This window comes from Aquarana catesbeiana, linkage group LG03, assembly GCF_042186555.1.
Source record: "Aquarana catesbeiana isolate 2022-GZ linkage group LG03, ASM4218655v1, whole genome shotgun sequence".
In the NCBI taxonomy this organism is placed as follows: Eukaryota; Metazoa; Chordata; class Amphibia; order Anura; family Ranidae; genus Aquarana; species Aquarana catesbeiana.
This window is the reverse complement of record NC_133326.1, coordinates 179,306,147-179,325,415: the sequence shown is the minus strand read 5'-3', so window position 1 is coordinate 179,325,415 and position 19,269 is coordinate 179,306,147. Positions and strand designations below refer to the sequence as shown.

The following is a 19,269-nucleotide window of genomic DNA, read 5'->3' as shown; positions in this document are numbered from 1 at the left end:
GCACCAAAACCAACACCTCCCAGCATGCTAAGTACTGTTTGTAAGGAACATTTGACGCTTATAATGGATATAAACCCAAACTGAATGGCATTTAGTTTTCCAAAGCACTGTGTATCATAAACAGTTGCCAAGTTTGAGGTTTTAGTAAAAAAAAAAAAAAAATAGTGTAATCACCTTTTTCTTATTTATATCTAAATATTGTTGATCTCCTCCAGCCTCTTTGAGCCATTTTCTGTCTACATGCACACAATCCAGCATCAGTCATGCATTATTGCTCTGTGCTGGTTTCCTGATAGTGACAACAGTGTATCATGTCTGCTCAATGGAATATTGAAGTGTAGGGGAAAATGCTATTTTCAATAATGAAGTTCTTTGGTTAATTTTGGAAGAGTCATGTTTAAGGCCTCTTCTAGTCCTGTGAGCCTCTAAGACCCATTTCACGTGGACGATTCCTATCGGGTCAACCTGACAGTTTTTCAGGTGAACCTGATCGGAAGGTAAATGCATTCCTATGGATAGACAAGTGTAAACAAACTTGTGTACATTTACACCGGCCTACCACCAGGTCTGATCTGGTCCACTAAAAAAAGTGAGGGGATCCATCCTCTTCCATTTAGGTGGAGGGGTTCAACGGGTAGTTGGGTGTAAACAGACCCAGAGTCCATGGGCTCTGTGTCTGCTATGAAGAAACTGGGTGGACACAGATGTGTCATCCACCGGCTCTGCTCTGATCAGCAGCTGATCCCCTGTTGATCTGAACAGAATCTTTCCCATGTGAAAGGGCCCTAAGCTATTTGCCTGTGCTAAACTAGCATTAGTAAATTAGACTGCAGAAGACAGGGATACTGTATGTATCAGACCCTTTTGTCTCTATAGAGTAACTCCATTTTTGTTGAGAAAAAAACAATTCCCTCTGAATAATCTATGTACATTTTTAGGGATTTTAACAAACTTTGTTGCAGATTCCTACTTGTTTCTGCTCCGAAGAAATAGCTGTTTATTGTGTGCAGAGTGGATCTGAATGGGAGTGACTTTTTATTATTATTCAGTTGATACACTCTTAGGGGTTGATTTACTAAAGGCAAATCCACTGTGCACTACAAGTGCTTTGAAGTGCAGTCACTGTAGATCTAGGAGAAGATCTAAAATGAGGGGAAGCTTTGCTGATTTCTATCATCCAATCATGTGCAAGCAAAAATGCTGTTTTATATTTTCCTTGCATGTCCCCCTCAGATCTACAGTGACTACAACTTCCAAGTGCACTTTCAAGTGCACTTGTAGTGCACAGTAGATTTGCCTTTAGTAAATAAACCCCCAGTGTTGTAATGAGAAAAACTGCAGTGTCTGCATCCCTTTAGAAGTAGTTAACCCTTTTGGAGAATCTCACAAAAAATATTTCTTGCAGACAGTTTTGACAGTTGAGTTTTGACAGTTGAGCTCAGTTTTGGATAGATTGAGTTTGAGGAAACGGTATGACTTCCAGACTGATATGTTGGTCAGTAAATTAGTGATGTGTGAGGAGACTTATGTTGTGAGCTGAGGGGTAAAGAGATAGATTTGGGTGTCATCAGCGTAGAAATTATAGTAAAAGCCATAGGAGGCTAAGAGCTGACCCAGGGAGGAGGTGTAGATTGAGAATAGGAGAGGTCCAAGAACAGAACATTGCACTTTAATGTTTAACATATAGGGTGTATGGTGGTAGAAGCACTGAAGATTTTGTTTTTTGATTTGCTGTTACATGTTTTATGTACTTTATGAACTGTAGCTGCTGGATTTATTTAGATTTCATTTTAAGAGTGAACAGCAGAGTGCTTCAGATACTGTATTATATACAGTTTTCTATCTGCTCTGAAAGTAAAGGTGCACTTTAGGTCACTTGTGTAAATGTGGCATAATATTATAATTTTTAATATGTTGAGTTCATTATTTCAGTGAGAGAAATGAAAGAAAACAGTTATATTTTAATGTTCTGAACATCTTAGCATAAGCCAGTTAGGGAAAAAAAAATTGTTGCATCTATAAAGAGCAAACACTTCCAAACCCTTACAGTTATGTCCAAATGAGCTTTCCTTATTAGAAGGTACATCAACTGATTAATAATGAACCAGTCACTCCCACTCAGAATGAGCATGCAATGAGTTTGGTGAAACAAAGAGCTACTTCTTTACAGCAACAAAAGGTGCACATTTTATTTTTATTTTTTTCACAACAAAAGTGAAGTTACTCTTTAACTACAATAAAAAAGGGGCTCAGCATTAAAAGGTGGAAACACAAAAAAACTTTTCAGATATTGAAACCTTACAAGTGAAGTTATACATCTCTACATAATTGTTCGGTATAGTATAGATTGAAAATCACAGAAGGAAATTTTATTTTGCATAACAGGGGAAGGCTAGGGGTTTTGCTTTAATGTCAGCCACTCCCTTTTTTTTAGTATACCTGCTGATAACAAGTGAACATTAATAGGACCATTGAGCAAGCCATCAAAAAGTTTAACCTAGGCGGTGAGAACACTACGGGACATTTATAAAGATAGACCCTCTGAAAACTGCGCTGAGTTAAGTCTTTTATGCAAGACACAAAAAAAAAGTGTCTAGGGTTAATAGTTACAATAAATAGTATATTTTGCAACTCTGCTTGCAAAACTACAGAATCACACATAATTTAGACCCTCACATTCCACCAAAACTCATGTTTGTAATAGTGAAGTAGCTCTAACATTCTATGCATTAGTATTTCCAGTATTCAATTACTCAAAACAGGTTCCGCTTTTATAATTGTTTTCAATTTGGTTCAGTTCTTTTTTTATCACAGCTTTAGTTGAGAATAGGATATGAGAAAAATCTGCTATCGATAGTTTTGTTTGTATGCAGTCAATACAACCCAAGTGTGAGCATTATTTTGATGTAAAATAGCTTCTGTGTGATATTTTTCTTACCTCTGTTGATCAGTTGGAGATGAATGAGCCTTATCTTAATCTAATTATCAGTGCCTGCAGGAAGAGATGTTTCAGCCAACCTGTGTTGGCTCATAGCAACTAAAGAGAGCCAACCCTGGAAAATTACAGTTCAGAAGTGAAAATATAGAAATATGTGTAGGAGTGGAGTGTTATCAATAATATCTCACCACAAAAGGCATCATCCCTTTATTTAAATATTATTAAACAGCCATTTTATAATGGAACCAGACAAGTATATAGCATGAAAATCTTTATTTTAAATATATTTATCTGACAACAATTAAAACTATATCCTTCATAACAAATAGTTCAAAAACTATTTTTTCATAACTTGCATATCCAGAGGTCAAAACATCAACCAGCTTCATTCAAGATTTTAGAAGATTACAAGTAGGCTCTGTACGTGGGTCAACATGTTTTGCGGTGTCTCCTGCTTCCTCAGGACCTTTTGACCTTGGTTGTTTTCATGTGCATGTAAAACAAAACTGAGGAAGTATATACCATAATGATAAATGCATGTCAAATAATACAATTAACCAAAAATAATAACATTGTACATTCCAAAAATATAAATTATCCTCCAAGGAATGTTATTTTTTTTTATTCCTTGGCGTATACTTAATATTACCGAATTGTACAATGTTATTATTTTTGGTTGACTTATATTATTTGACATGCATATCTCTTTATGGTATCTATTTTGTCTGTTTTGTTTTATATGTACAGGGAAACTTCCCAGGTCCAAAGCGGGAGAGGAAGCAGGAGACCCTGTGAAATGCATTGACTCATGCTCATCAACCCTACTTGCAATCTTCTAGAATCTTGAATTAAGCTGGTTGATGCTATGACCTCTGGATATGCAAGTTATTACAAATAGCCTTAAAATCATTTGTTATGATGGATATAGTTTTAATTATTGTCAAATAAATATATTTGTAATTAAGATTTTTTTATACTATATAACAGTCTGGTTGACTATTTGAGGCATAAAGTCCCATTACAAAATGGCTATTCAGAAGTGAAAATATGAACCTTATTGGACGGTAGGGGCAATTCAGACTGTATGACATAGCTCTCTCTCAAACACTCTTCTAAATAAGGTATTGTGTTCTTTGTAGGATTAACCTGAATTTTTTCATTTCATAATTGTGTAGTTTTATGCCAGAAAGAATATACTTACTGTTTTATTCTTATTGTAGAGTTTAAATGTTTCTGTTGCTTTATCTTCTCCTCCATCAGTAAACAACATGATGATCTTATTACAGTTTGCTCTTGATACATTAGTCTGCAAAGCAAAACAAAAGACATTTTCTTTACTAAAAAATAGAATAATTAACCATTAACAATTCTACTTCTTTTTAAATATTGTATTTTAAATTATATCGATGCAAATTACCACAGCCTTTACAAGAATTTACAAGAAGGTACCGTAGGTAAGCTTATTAAATAAAGGTTCAGTCCAAGCAAAAGGGATATTTCACACTTTCACAAGGGCTGGTCCTTTAAAAAGTTATATCAGCGATATGTTTCGGCAGTCTAGCAGGCTCAAGTAACAAGACTTTTATTACATAGTACTTGGCTCTGTTCCCACCCACCAACTTCTCACCACTTGTGCTGCAGTCTACAGAGATTACAGTCAAATAAAACAATCATTCTATGCATTAAGATAAAAAACCTTTTGGGTGTAGCAGCCTCCCCAACACCTCCTAATTACGTACCTGAGCCCCTACTCCCTCCAGCGATGTCCATGAATGTCTAAGCCGTCCGGGACACTCTGGGATTGGCTGAGACACAGCAGCAGCACAATTGGCTCCTGCGGCTGTCAATCAAAGCCAGTCAGCCAATCAGGAGAGAGAGGGGTCGGGGCTCCATGTCTGAATGGATACAGAGCTCTGACTCGGCTCGGCTGCCTCCATAGAAGGCTGCTGCCTGTGGGGGCACTCGATAGGATGGAGTAGCCAGGAGCAGCAAAGAGGGACCCAAGAAGAGGAGGATCCCGGGTGCTCTGTGCAAAACCAACTGCGCAGATGAGGTAAGTATAACATGTTTGTTATTTATTTTTTTAAACGAGACTTTACAATCACTTTAAGGTTTAGACCAGGGGTCTCAAACTGGTGGCCCTCCAGCTGTTGTGAAACTACAAGTCCCATCATGCCTCTGCCTGTGGGTTTTATGCTTTTAACTGTTGGCCTTGCAATGCCTCATGGGACTTGTAGTTTCGCAACAGCTGGAGGGCCACCAGTTTGAGACTCCTGGTTTAGACCATCCTTGCTACTTCCAGAGCTTCCTTTTTAGTCATATTAGAGGATATATAGGAATTTGCAGTACCAAGCTTAAATTTAAAACAAAATGTCAAGATTTCCATATAACTTTTACAGCCTATATCTCAAGATCTATACTGTTCATTGTGGTTCTCCTTATGCAATTTCATAATATCATTTTTTACTTGGCCAGGTTCATGCCGTTTTACAATTAAAAAGCAATCTAGCTATCTGTGCATAGCTTATTTTCTCATCTATGTGTTTATCTGAAACACTAACAGTCTACTTTTCTATTAAAAGCCAACCAAAAGTTTATTTTATGTTATAGTTTATTGGCTGACTGTTTTAGGCAACTCTTTCAGTGCTTATTGATGATAGTTTCATGCATGAGCCCAAATGAGTTGGTCAGCCAATTTATGAATATGCCATTGTCCATGAAAAACACTAGAAAATGATCGTAATGAAAGCCGTTGCTTGTTCACTACTTGTGTCATTATTTAATGTGCTATATGCCCACTACTCCAGGGAGCCCACAGTGGCAGTAATCTACATTAGCATGCCAAGCAGGAGGAGCTGCAACTACGGAACCCTGAAGGGAAAAGGATTTCATCATTTCTGGATACAGAGCTGTCCTTCCCTGGCTACTGCGGCCAGGGAAGGAGCTAATCAAGCACAATCTGTGTATAGTTACCTGCAGTTGAGGAAGAAGGTGACATTAGGGATCTAACAGACCCCTGATGCCTCCATAAAGAGAACCTGATACAAAATATCCCTTGTAGAAAAGTGGTTAACATTGGCATTATTATGACCAGTAATCTGACCTGGCTGCCTCAGAGGTGAGTACATGTATTGATTCCTTTACAGAGTCAAACTTTATGTAAATAGATAAAACTTAAAGAGGAGTTCCACCTGCCCCTTTAAAAATTAAAAGTCAGCAGCTACACATACTGTACCTGCTGACTTTTACCATTTGGACACTTACCTGTCCTGGAGTCCAGCGATGTCAGCACCGCAGCCGATGTTTACATCGACTGGTCGGGTGCTGCCGCTGCCATTGCTGGTGAGGGAACCCGGCAGTGTAGCCTTTCGGCTTCACAGCCGGGTCCCTAATGCGCTCTCTCTCACTGGCCCAACAGAAGGGTTTAGAGGAGGGAGGCCGAGCTGCTGACATACTTTGCCGCAGCCCGGTCTCCCGGAAGTGGGGACAGGGTACCTGTAAAAAACAAGTAACCCAGCTCCCCCCCCGAAAGATGCCAAATGTGGCACCGGAGGGGGGGAGGAATCAGATAAGCGGAAGTTCCACTTTTGGGTGGAACTCCACTTTAAATCTAGTGACCCCTAGTGGTGAAAAGTGGTTGCAGCAGTCTTTATTTATCTCCCTCTGCCTTTGAGCACACCTTGAGGAATTGTGTGCCCATCCCTGGGTGTGTGTGGTGGTGTGTCATAGGCCATGCCTGATCAGTAAGGCTGGGAGGCAGAAGAGGGGGATGCAGAGAGAAGGATGATGGCCATGTGCCATGTCTTTGTACAACTCCTCCAATCAGAAGCACAATGAAAGTCACAACAGACACCTCTAAGGCAGCTGGGTTGGACCAGCGAAACAGGTCAGGGTTATGGGTCTCGAGAAGGTATGTCACTGAGACATTGACTAAAGTACCACTACTGGAACTAGTAATATACAACCAAGACCTTAGTCTATGGAATTGAGAGCCTCTATTCTATATGCACACTTGGATGCATGGCACTGTGTGACAATCTCTATAGAGATTATTGTATTGGGGCGGTACCTCACATGATGCTGTGGAGAATGGTGTGGCACACCCTTTATGACTGTAGATTCTGCTTCTTTTGAATCATTCAATATGCCATTAGAAGTTTTAAATAAAATACTAATTAGTTTTATTCCCCATATTAAAAGTTATAGTAAAGTAGAAGGCACTATGGGGCTGATTTACTAAAACTGGAGAGTACAAAATCTGGTGCAGCTCTGCATAGGAACCAATCAGCTTTCAGTTTTTTAGTCACAGCCTAATTGAACAAGGTAAAGTTAGAAACTGATTGGCTACCATGCACAGCTGCACCAGATTTTGCACTCTCCAGTTTTAGTAAATCAACCTCTATGCCTCACTAACGTTTCTACTGGTGAATACAGGACTATTGCATTTTTATTGGAAGGATATGCACTCTTTGTAGTGAAATGAATGCATAGACAGTTTACCTTGTTTGAACATGGATGATGGTGACATGATGGTGAGTGGAGGTGCCTTTGGAGCATTGCTTACACTCCTGTAATCACATTTCTGATGTGCTCTGGAATTTGTGAGTCAATATTCAGATAGAATGTGCGATCAGTACTTTATAAGTACAACAATGTATTACATAAAAAGGCATCTTAGACTAGGATCAGGCAATGCATCTGCAAAAGGAAAGATCAAACATCTTTAAAGTATTGCATATTGCATGATCCACTAAGAGCCATTTTAAACTTTCTTCTTCAGCGTTGGAATGCTGTGTACCTGTCCTGCCCCCCCCAAAAGTCAAGATATAACCGCTGTGAAATCAAAAGCTATTTTATGCAAGATGGACATGATGCATAATAAAGACAAACTTTTCATATGTATGAATCTGCTTACACATTTTTAGATGACATTAGTCTTATTAGTGACTGTGATAACCAGATCCTGGTCCTGGAAATTACAGAACTGCTTAACTTTTTTAAAGACATGTATAGAAAAAAAAAAATAAACATGGAAGAAAAATATAAGTTATAATCTCTTATAAACATTTACATGTATCTAGTTCACATTTACAAAGTTCATTTGGGATTATTTAACCAAGTCTCAGAAAACATTATAAACATTTCCTATAATATAATTATTGCGGATTTCAAAACCACTGTATATCCTGCTTCTCCATATGCTTGTTTTATGGCTTAATGAAAAGTAATATTTCTTATTGGCAGAACTGCTGTCCTGAGAGGATATATAGAATGTCAAATTATTATTTAGTCATATATAACCGGTTCCAGCAAAGACTGATTATCTCTATTTCCCGAGAGCTCATGACTCGTCGTATCTTAATTTCCCCAGATATATCAGGTCCATAATCGTGCACACATCTTCTCTTCCTCTTCATTTTGTAAGATAAATTGTAACAATACTATTTAACTAATAAGTGTATCTCTTATAAATGAAGAATGTGCATTTGGAAAAGAAATCCTTTACATCCTATAGGGAAATCAGAAAAGTTCTACATCTATTTCTGTCCCTATGAATGAGAAATGACCAGAGAAACAATTAAATAAGTATGCTTTCAACTTTTCCTACTTGTGACCTGCAAAAATAAAAATAGAGGCTAGACATATAAAATGCCAATAGATGTACTTCTTTTTTTTTTTTTATTGATTATTAAATATTTTTACTTAAGCATTATTCATTAAATAAGTAACATTTTTTACCTGAGTCTGTCTGTATATGCATTTAAGTGTTTCATACAGTCATTTTTTTTTTTTTTTTTTTTAGATACAGGGGTGAGGGATTAGAACCTCTGTCAGATTTAATATCATTATCTGTGTTTCTGATAGGAAGCTATAACCCTGCTGTTTGTCCTATTGACCACTGTCACCAAGACAGGAGGTAATGGGAAATCAAAAGTTTCATAGTTATTGCCAGAACAGGAGAGGAGGTAAAAAATACCAATAACTAAATGTATTTGGGATGCCGTCATTTTGTATAATTATCTACAGAGTAACATGAAATCTCTGCGGAATGAATAAAAATAAATAAAAATATTTACAATGTTAAAAAAAGAAAAATCACATGCACATAGGAAACAACTTAAAATATTCCACATATTGTATATCATATTCTTCTCTACATAGTTGCTGTATTGCTTTTAAATTATTTCAATAAAATGTTCACACAAAAGGATAATGCTAGCTACAAATGCCCTCCTGAATAGTATTAACCTCTTGCTTACTGGGCACTTAAACCCCCCCTCCTGCCCAGACCAATTTTTAGCTTTCAACACTGTCACACTTTGAATGACAATTGCGCGGTCATACAACACTGTACCCAAATGAAACTTTTATCATTTTTTTCACACAAATTGAGCTTTCGTTTGGTGGTATTTAATCACCTCTTGGGTTTTTATTTTTTTCTAAACGAATAAAAAAAAGACAGACATTTTTGAAAAGAAAAACAAACATGTTGGATAGTTTGTTTTAAAATTTTGCAAAGGTGTAATTTTTCTCCTTCATTGATATTCGCTGATGAGGCTGCACTGGTGGGCACTTATGGGCTGCACTGATGGTCTGCACTGATGGGCAGCACTGATAGGCACAGATAAGGCAACACTGATAGGCACTGATAAGATGGCACTGATGGGCACTGATAAGAAGGCACTGATGGGCCCTGATGGGTGGCACTGATGAGTGGCACTGATAGATGTCACTGATGGGCGCTGATAGGTGGCACTGATGGGCATTGATGGGCACTGATGGGTACTGGTAGGTGATATTGATAGGCAGGACTGGTGATGAGGCACTGATTGGTGATATTTATAGGTGGCACTGTGGGCACTGATAGGTGACACTGTGGGCACTGATAGGTGACACTGTGGGCACTGATGGGTGGTACTGTGGGCACTGGTAGGTGGCGCTGGTGGGCACTGGTAGGTGGCACAGGTGGGCACAGAAGCCTCTGCAGAGGCTCTCCACAATCGAGACTGATGTTGCTCTCACAGCTGCTGGTGATCGGCTTTTTTTTTCTCCTCACGTTACAAGCGTGAGGAGAAAAAATAGCCGATTACCGGCTCTGTTTACATCACATGATCAGCTGTCATTGGCTGATAGCTGATCACGTGGTAAGGGGTCGGGATCAACCCCTTACTCCGATCTGTGATCCGCCGAGTCTCATAGACTGAGCACAGAGCTCAGGGGGGTGCGCAGGCCACTCGAGCATGGGAGGATGTCCATGGACGCTCTCCCGGCAAATTAGGTCTGCGCTGTAGCCTTCTTTCGGCTATAGCGTGGACGGGAGGTGGTTAAATAAGACAATAAACAGTAAATTGTCGTCCGAACAGTGGTCATAAACTCATGTAAAGCATGGATGGGGGAATCTGTCAGATTTTCTTTGTTTAGCCCGCAGGCTGTGAGAAAACACAGCAGGCTGTGAGATAACATTTTAAGAGTGTAAGGCCAGCTTGACAACATTGGAACTTACTTGAAAACACGAATACTTACATTTCGGAGTTGGTCAAAAGCAAACTTGAAGCCTTGCTTGTAGTCCGTTGTCCCTTTAGCTGTGATATTATTGACTGCTTCTTTCAGAACCTTTTTATTGCGGACATTTGCCTGGACAAGATGATGGAAGCAGCTGACATCATGGGCATTGCTGTTAAACTAAAACAAAAAAATGAATGTTGATGACTAAAGCAACTAATAGTCCTAGATTTTGATTACATTTTTTAGACAAAAGTATTCTGAAGGAAAACCAAGGGAGAAAACTCCTTGCCAAATAAAAAGTAATGACAATGCCACAGATACTTGCATTTCCCATCTGTCTGCCCTGTTGGATATAGATTTACTAGCTTTGCATACATATGTTGTATGGATTATTTAATTACATTTAAGTTCAACCTAATTACATAACATTCTAATGAGTTTTAAAGAAAAATCCCAATTTCTCCACAGTCCTGTATAGTACACATTATACTGTAAGCATTCTGCATAACATTAGAGAACAACTGTACTTTTAAACATTTTAGCTAATTTAAAATATGAAGACACACCAAGCACATTTCCAAATATTACCTCTTACTTATCTAATATTTTTTCCTTGTTCACTGGTGCTGTCATGAAAGGCCCAGGTCAATGTTTGCAGTGCTTTTTTTATAATATTAATATATAAGTTTGTTGGCATTATATCTAAACAACAGTAGAGAGGCTTTAAAGACAAAGACTAATAACATACATGGCATCTTCTCCACATACCCCCCATACCTATTTATTACAGCGCTTTCCGCAGAGAGAGCTAATAATGTTTAACCACCCTGGTGGTATGATAATGTCAGATTTTTGCGTCTCAAAGCGGTACAATTGTTTTGCATAGAAATTTGGCGTTTTATATTGTAGGCCTGTAATTCTTAGCAATAACACACTTAAATCTGTCCAAACAAGAGTCTAGTAGATATCCCGGGTATGATAATGTTTGAAACACAAAATCATAAATTATTATATAATAAATAACTATAAATAATTATAAAAAAAAATAATATAATAATAATAATAAAATGAATTTCCCCACGATTCACTATCGCTCAATTCTGCAAGTGTTCTAATTTACTATCACTGTTTTCTAGCTGGTCTAAAACCACTTTTGACGTAAAGGGACACTTTTTAGTTGCTATGGTCAATCCCAAGTTTCCAGGCAGAAAGAACAGTATATATGACATAAAACTGCATACAGGGCATTGGACAAAGCATTAGGGAAAAAAGGGATGTGAAATGATTTCATACAGTAATGCAATCTGTAAAATTACAATGTGCTGTATGTGTTAAGAATTTTGTACTTTTCGAATTTGCCACTGGGCTCCGCCCCGTGCGTTGAGACGCTCGCAGGGAAAGGAGCCTGGCACACAGAGGCATCAGGCGGAGGACACAGCCTGCAGACACAGCGGGGGGACATCGCAGGATCCTGGGGGCAAGGTAAATACACTGCACCAGGATCCTGCAATGCAATCCCGAGTCTGGCTCGGGGTTACCGCTAATGGTACTGAAATTTAACCCCAAGCCACACTCAGGAAAACCACAAGGCAGGTTAATTCTTTATAAACCACACTTATGTAATCACTAGGAAAACAAAACACAAACTTATGAAAGACATTTCCCCCAGCATATTTCTGTAGACCAGGACTAAAAACAGCAAATCATCATATCAAGTAGACAGTAGTTGAGTCAAGTAGTTCTTTCAGTAGTTTGTGGTTAGAAATAACAGGAACACACTTCAATATAAAAAACATAATTTATGGCTCCTGGAACTTGAGACTTTTAATCCATTTTCAGTTAAAGTAAAGCTTGACTTCTAAGTCTATGTAACTGCACGTTCATTCTTTTTTCTTTCCCATGTCCTGTAACTTATAAAATTATAAATGTCAACAGGGAGAGTTTTTCCCCTTTGCATAATTTTCTTTTTGCTTTACATGATAAGAGTTTTATTTTTATTATATAATCAAAATTTTAAGACATTCTTAACATAACTTTTTGGAGAACATATCATTTCTGACAGGCTAACACAGATACATATATTTGCATCTCTTTTTGTATAACTGCTAAAAACTATGCACTACAGGAATTGTTTTATTTCTCTCGCTAAAGTCTTTTTAGGCAAATGTGTTCCTTTCTAACAAAATACAGCTGCCGTGCATATGCAGTGGTTAGAAACGCTAAATACTTTCCTGTGTGGCCACGCTAACCGGTATCTTCTTTCAATACGTATTTTATTTTTAGTACATGGAAAATAGAAATAAAAACATACTTTTACAGTTTTGATCAATGATACTTTGAAAATAACTGTCTCTACTTTAGTTGCAATAGGCTAAATTTACAAAGCTAATATACCAATATAAAGAATCCTATTTTAATATACGTGGTAGCTATTTTAGCTGAGTCAAATGAGATTTTAAATCTACAATCACATGGATTAAAATAAAGATTGTTATCCTAATGTTAAAGCTTTGTAAATTAATACATTTCTTTGGGATAAATAACCCAAATCAGTGTATATTTAGTCTGTGTGAAAGTTATAGAGTCTACAATCTATATATCTGAAATGTATTAACACTGATGTTCTGACTGATCTAATTCCTTGACAACTTAAAATGCCAGGGCAGCATAAATACCCCCCAAATGATCCCTTTTTGGAAAGTAGACAGTCCAATGTATTTATTAAATGGCATGGTGATTTTTTGCCACAAATGTTTGGAAAAAAGTAAATTTTTTTTCTTTTTTTATATAAAGTTTTCATCTTAACAAGTTATTTCCAAAACACAGCATGGGCAAACTTACAGTTACACGTCAAAACACATTCCCCAACTCCTCCAAAGTATGGGGATAACCCACGTGTGAGACTTTTTCGCTGTTGAGATATAACCAAAATCCAAGAGGCACCTTCAGACTTTCAAGAGGCATGCATTTTGTATCTAATTTCCTGACTACCTATCACAATTCTTGAGACCCTAAAGTGCCAGGACAGGAGAAACACCCCAAAAAATTACCCATTTTGCAAAGTAGATCCTCTCTCGTATTTAATTTGTGGCATGGTGAGTTTCTTGAAGATCATGTTTTTTGCTTAAAGTTTCTCAAGAATGAAGAAAGAAAAAGAAAAGGCATTTACATACAGTTACCAATAAATAGGATATGTCTCACACAAATAATGGGCATATGTAGGATTACACCTCAAAACACATTCTGCTATGCCTTGTTAGTATAAACACCCACAAAATGACCACATTTTGGAGAGTAAACACCCCAAAGTATTTTAAGAGGCAAGGGGAGTTTTGTGAAGATTTCATTTTTTCTGCAATAAGCTTTTGGAAAAGAAAATTAAAATTATATTTTTTTTTTACAAAAAGTTGTAAATTAATAAGACATTTCTACCACACATCATGGGCATACAGTGGGAACAGTAAGTATTCAGACCCCCTTAAATTTTTCACTCTTTGTTATATTGCAGCCATTTGCTAAAATCATTTAAGTTCATTTTTTTCCTCATTAGTGTACACACAGAACCCCATATTGACAGAAAAACAGAATTGTTGACATTTTTGCAGATTTATTAAAAAAGAAAAACTGAAAAATCACATGATCTTAAGTATTCAGACCCTTTGCTGTGACATTCATATATTCAACTCAGGTGCTGTCCATTTCTTCTGATCATCCTTGAGATGGTTCTGCACCTTCATTTGAGTCCAGCTGTGTTTGATTATACTAATTGGACTTGATTAGGAAAGCCACATGCCTGTCTATATAAGACCTTACAGCTCACAGTGCATGTCAGAGCAAATGAGAATAGCTCAGAGACAGAATTGTGGCAAGGCACAGATCTGGCCAAGGTTACAAAAAAATGTCTGCTGCACTTAAGGTTCCTAAGAGCACAGTGGCCTCCAGAATCCTTAAATGGAAGATGATTGGGACGATCAGAACCCTTCCTAGAGCTGGCCATCTGGCCAAACTGAGCTATCGGGAGAGAAGAGCCTTGGTGAGAGAGGTAAAGAAGAACCCAAAGATCACTGTGGCTAAGCTCCAGAGATGCAGTCGGGAGATGGGAGAAAGTTGTAGAAAGTCAACCATCACTGCAGCCCTCCACCAGTCGGGGCTTTATGGCAGAGTGGCCCGACGGAAGCCTCTCCTCAGTGCAAGACACATGAAAGCCCACATAGAGTTTGCTAAAAAAACACCTGAAGGACTCCAAGATAGAGAGAAATAAGATTCTCTGGTCTGATGAGACCAAGATAGAACTTTTTGGCCTTAATTCTAAGCGGTATGTGTGGAGAAAACCAGGCACTGCTCATTGCCTGTCCAATACAGTCCCAACAGTGAAGCATGGTGGTGGCAGCATCATGCTGTGGGGGTGTTTTTCAGCTGCAGGGACAGGACGACAATGGTTGCAATCGAAGGAAAGATGAATGAGGCCAAGTACAGGGATATCCTGGACGAAAACCTTCTCCAGAGTGCTCAGGACCTCAGACTGGGCCGAAGGTTTACCTTCCAACAAGACAATGACCCTAAGCACATAGCTAAAATAATTAAGGAGTGGCTTCACAACAACTCTGTGACTGTTCTTGAATGGCCCAGCCAGAGCCCTGACTTAAACCCAATTGAGCATCTCTGGAGAGACCTAAAAATGGCTGTCCACCAACGTTTACCATCCAACCTGACAGAACTGGAGAGGATCTGCAAGGAGGAATGGCAGAGGATCCCCAAATCCAGGTGTGAAAAACTTGTTGCATTTTTCCCAAAAAAGACTCATGGCTGTATTCGATCAAAAGGATGCTTCTACTAAATACTGAGCAAAGGGTCTGAATACTTAGGACCATGAGATATTTCAGTTTTTCTTTTTTAATAAATCTGCAAAAATGTCAACAATTCTGTGTTTTTCTGTCAATATGGGGTGCGGTGTGTACATTAATGAGGAAAAAAAAAATGAACTCACACAAAATCTTATTCTTCTACTCCTCCTTTATCAAAAACAGTGTACTGTAATGCTTGCCTCTGTACAAGTGGTCAGGGAGTTTTGCTTATTGTAGCATCACCTATAGCAGCCCAATACCAGTTCCTATAAGCCAAGCAAACCTAGTCAATTGGTACATGGCTGCCCCCAGATGTGACATGTTTACTGGTCTGCTCATCCCTGGTGGTGATCAGGACAACATTTGCTGGCTTACACTGGTCTGGTGACACTGGGACTAATGTGGTGGTGATCAGGGGCACTGTTGCTGCCTGCACTGACTGTGGTGACACTGGCACTGGTGTGACAGTGAATAGAAACACTATTTTTAGTTTACGATGGTCTGGAGACACTGGGACTGGTGTGGCAGGAATCATTGTTGCCGGTTTACACTGGTCTGGTATGGCCGCAATCAGGAATGCTGCTTCTGTCTACACTGTATTGGTGTGGTGGTGATTGCTGACACTGTGACTGGTTGCACTGGTCAGGTGACACTGGGACTGGTGTGACTAGTGGTCAGGGACATTGGCTGGCTGCAATGGCATACAGAGTTATCAGAGCAGCCAGACCAGTTCCCTGATCACTGGCCACACCAGTCCCAGTGCCTTCATAGTGACACTGTACTGGTTTAGGACTCTGATCTTTTTTTCACACATTGAATGCTTGCTACAATGCAATCAAAGTAAGAAGCAGAAGCAGTTTCCTTTCACAGTCGATCATCACCATGAGAGGAAATAGACAATAAAGACTGCAGCATGCAACCTTTGTTTACAACTGTGATCACTGTGATTTCTAACAGCGATCACATGGAACAGAGCCACTTTCATTGGCCCTGTACCCCAATGTTTCTCAACTCCAGTCCTCAAGTACCCCCAATAGGTCATGTTTTCAGGCTACCCATTATTTTGCACAAGTGATTTGATCAGTTTCACTGCCTTAGTAATTACCACAGCCATTTCATCTGAGGGAAATACTGAAAACACGATGCTCTAGAGTGGGAGGATGTTTTAATAAATACCCCACATACAGGAGTGAGCTATCCAGGCATTTATATACAGTAAAGCACCCAGACAGCAAGTGGTTAAAGCATATACCTTCACTTAGTTTGTAAATTACTTTAGCATGTGGTGTGTCAGTTTTGTCAGCAAATTATATTGCTGGCAAAACTTACAATACATGCTAAATAATTTTGCAAATGAAGTAATGGTAAATTCTTTACATTTTTTATTACTTTTTATATATTACTACAAATACTAATAAACAATCCCCATAATAACAGTAAAACGAAAACAAAAGACAAACCAGGGTTAAATGGAGGCTGAGGTAATACAGAGTTAATTAGAAACAAATCCTTAAAGAAAAAAAAAAAAACATGGAAAAAAAAACAAAAAAAACCTCAGTAGAAGAATTAGCAAAATAACATCATTTTCAGATTGAGGAGGTTTTCAGTCACTGGATACATAATATAAATATATAACATCATTTAGGCAGCTGTACAAGTATACATACTCCCAGGTTCAGAAACTGCATAAACAGTTAAGCACTTAAGCACACCTTAAAACCATATTATTTTAATCGTGTTTAGGTGACTTGCAGTAATTTATCTTAAATTATCTAATTGCCTGAGCAATGTAATCTAGATCATTTATATTAATTACTGACCTGCTGACAATGTGCAATTTAGCTGAGCTGGAAAAACATTAGATAAATGTGGTAAATAAATTGCTATATTTTTATGTAAGAAACCCTTGTGTTGCCTTCTCTAGCTTCAAAGAATGAAATGACTAACAACAAGTAAACAAATGCTGTAACACTCACAGCAGTGACACTTTATTAACTGTTGAAGAAAATCCTATTGTGTTATATAATTTTAATACAGTTTTTTATTGATTTATTTTGCAAGCTGTTAATCAGGGGAAGATGTGCTGTTAATTGCATATTCCAAACTTATACAAATGGTATAATAATAAGATAATTGTTATTATAAGTATTGAACAACATATCAAACAATAAGAAAAACATTAGTGCATTGTGATTAGTATATACTCTTCATCCAAACGTTTGAAAACCTCCAAGATTTAGAATTTTCAAAAATCCTGTTGAAGTCAAAAGAAATCTAAAACAGGCTCCAGAAAAGTATGTATTACAGAGCAGCAAATAATGAAAAATTGTGCAAAATGGCTTGGGAAGCTCCTGCCAGCCCTGCCTGCTGATGATGGGGGCCACAAAACAGCCTGACCCACTTACTAAAAATAATTCTATCAGGGATACTAAGGATTAGGAGTGGGCACTGACAATAAAGCTATGGGTACCCGGGCAACAGCAGAAGCAAATATAAGGCAGAAGATAGTCTTTAGAGCACGCTTTGGAACACCCAAAAATAAAACTCATATTCAGATTCAGTTTGCAACTTCTGAATTCATGAAATTTGGTCCGAATCTAATGTCTTTTTGACTGCAAGATCGACTTTAAAAATACCAAGAGTATCAAGATATTCCTTTAATTTGTAGTGATTTCCTCTCACTTCCTGTTTTGGCTATAGGTCAGGAAGTGAAGGTATAGTTGTGCCTATAGTTCTACATTAACCACCGCCCGGGCCTTTTCTGGCACATTTTGTTCACATGTAACAATCAGTATTTTTTCCACATACAGTATAATAGTTGTACTACAGCGCTGTCCTAAACCTTTGCAGACAAAATACGAATCTGTGCATATACCTCTATAAGTATCAAAAAAGATATATAAGCTGCTAAAATATAAATGTCTTAAGTGATTCATCACTAATTCTAATCCTTTAACATAAAGTGCTCCTCTGAAAAAAAGTGCTCCAGTGCATAAATAACTTCTTAGTGCTTCAGGTGCTTCATGCAATACTCTGTGCACACTCACAAGATGATATTGACCTCATGCTTTTTAGCACAAAAGTCAAAACACGCTGGTGGATTTTACCCTTCCGGGTCATGGCAGCAATGTTCAGCCTCTCCTTCACCCCTATTTTCTCCTCCACAATTTTTCTCTCCCAGTGTTTTTTGTACTTCTTTTGCGGACTTCTATGCCCAAATACCGGGCATACAACAATAATTTTACAACAATAATTTTGTTGTCGGAAAATTTGAGATCCAGATCTCAAATTTTGTGTGACGGAAATCCCGATGGGAAATGTCCCATTGGGCCTACATACGGTCGGATTTTCCAACAACAAGCTCCCATCGAACATTTTCCGTTGGGAAAACCGACCGTGTATATGGGGCATTAGAGAATTGGCATATTTTTATGGTTTAAATCCTTTTACCTTCTTATTAGCAATAAAAAATGACAGGGGCTCTAATCCTTCTCCACTCTATCCATCCCACTAGATATCACAAGAGATATAATACTGAATGGTTTCATGAGATAAATACTGCATATTCTGATTAAATACTGCATGCAGTATTTTAGTAGCATTTTCTTGTAACTTGCAAAAACATTTTTGAAAAACGCTATGAGCTATTTTACTGCAAATTTTAAAGGGGAAAATACTGCTTTGTGAAATAAGACCATTGCGACACTAAGGCATAGTTTACATCAACGAGGCTTCAAAGTCGCGAGCCTTTGACAGTCGTCATCCTGTGCGACTTCAGAAGTCAATGCAAGTTGCGATGAAGTCACCCCAAAGTAGTGCAGGAGCCTTTTTCTAAATCACACAGATTATAACAGTTCCATTGCAGTTAATGGGGTGCGACTTGTCATGCGACTTTGAACTCTCAAGTCACATGACAGTGTAAAACAAGCCTAAAAGATACAACTTTAATATGACTGATAAAGTTAAAAAATGGTAGTACAC

The 19,269-nt window shown here is 38.1% G+C and overlaps 1 protein-coding gene across 5 annotated transcripts in view; it reads right to left on the bottom strand.

Moving 5' to 3' along the window:
* CACNA2D1 (calcium voltage-gated channel auxiliary subunit alpha2delta 1) overlaps nucleotides 1-19,269 on the bottom strand; it is a 936,653-nt gene that overhangs the window by 229,272 nt on the left and 688,112 nt on the right. For all 5 annotated transcript variants that reach the window (XM_073619561.1, XM_073619559.1, XM_073619560.1 and 2 more), the window contains 2 exons: nucleotides 10,463-10,621; nucleotides 4,140-4,244 (listed from right to left, as the gene is read on the bottom strand). In XM_073619561.1, coding sequence (XP_073475662.1) covers nucleotides 4,140-4,244; nucleotides 10,463-10,621 — 264 coding nt within the window. The remainder of the gene's footprint in view (nucleotides 1-4,139; nucleotides 4,245-10,462; nucleotides 10,622-19,269) is intronic.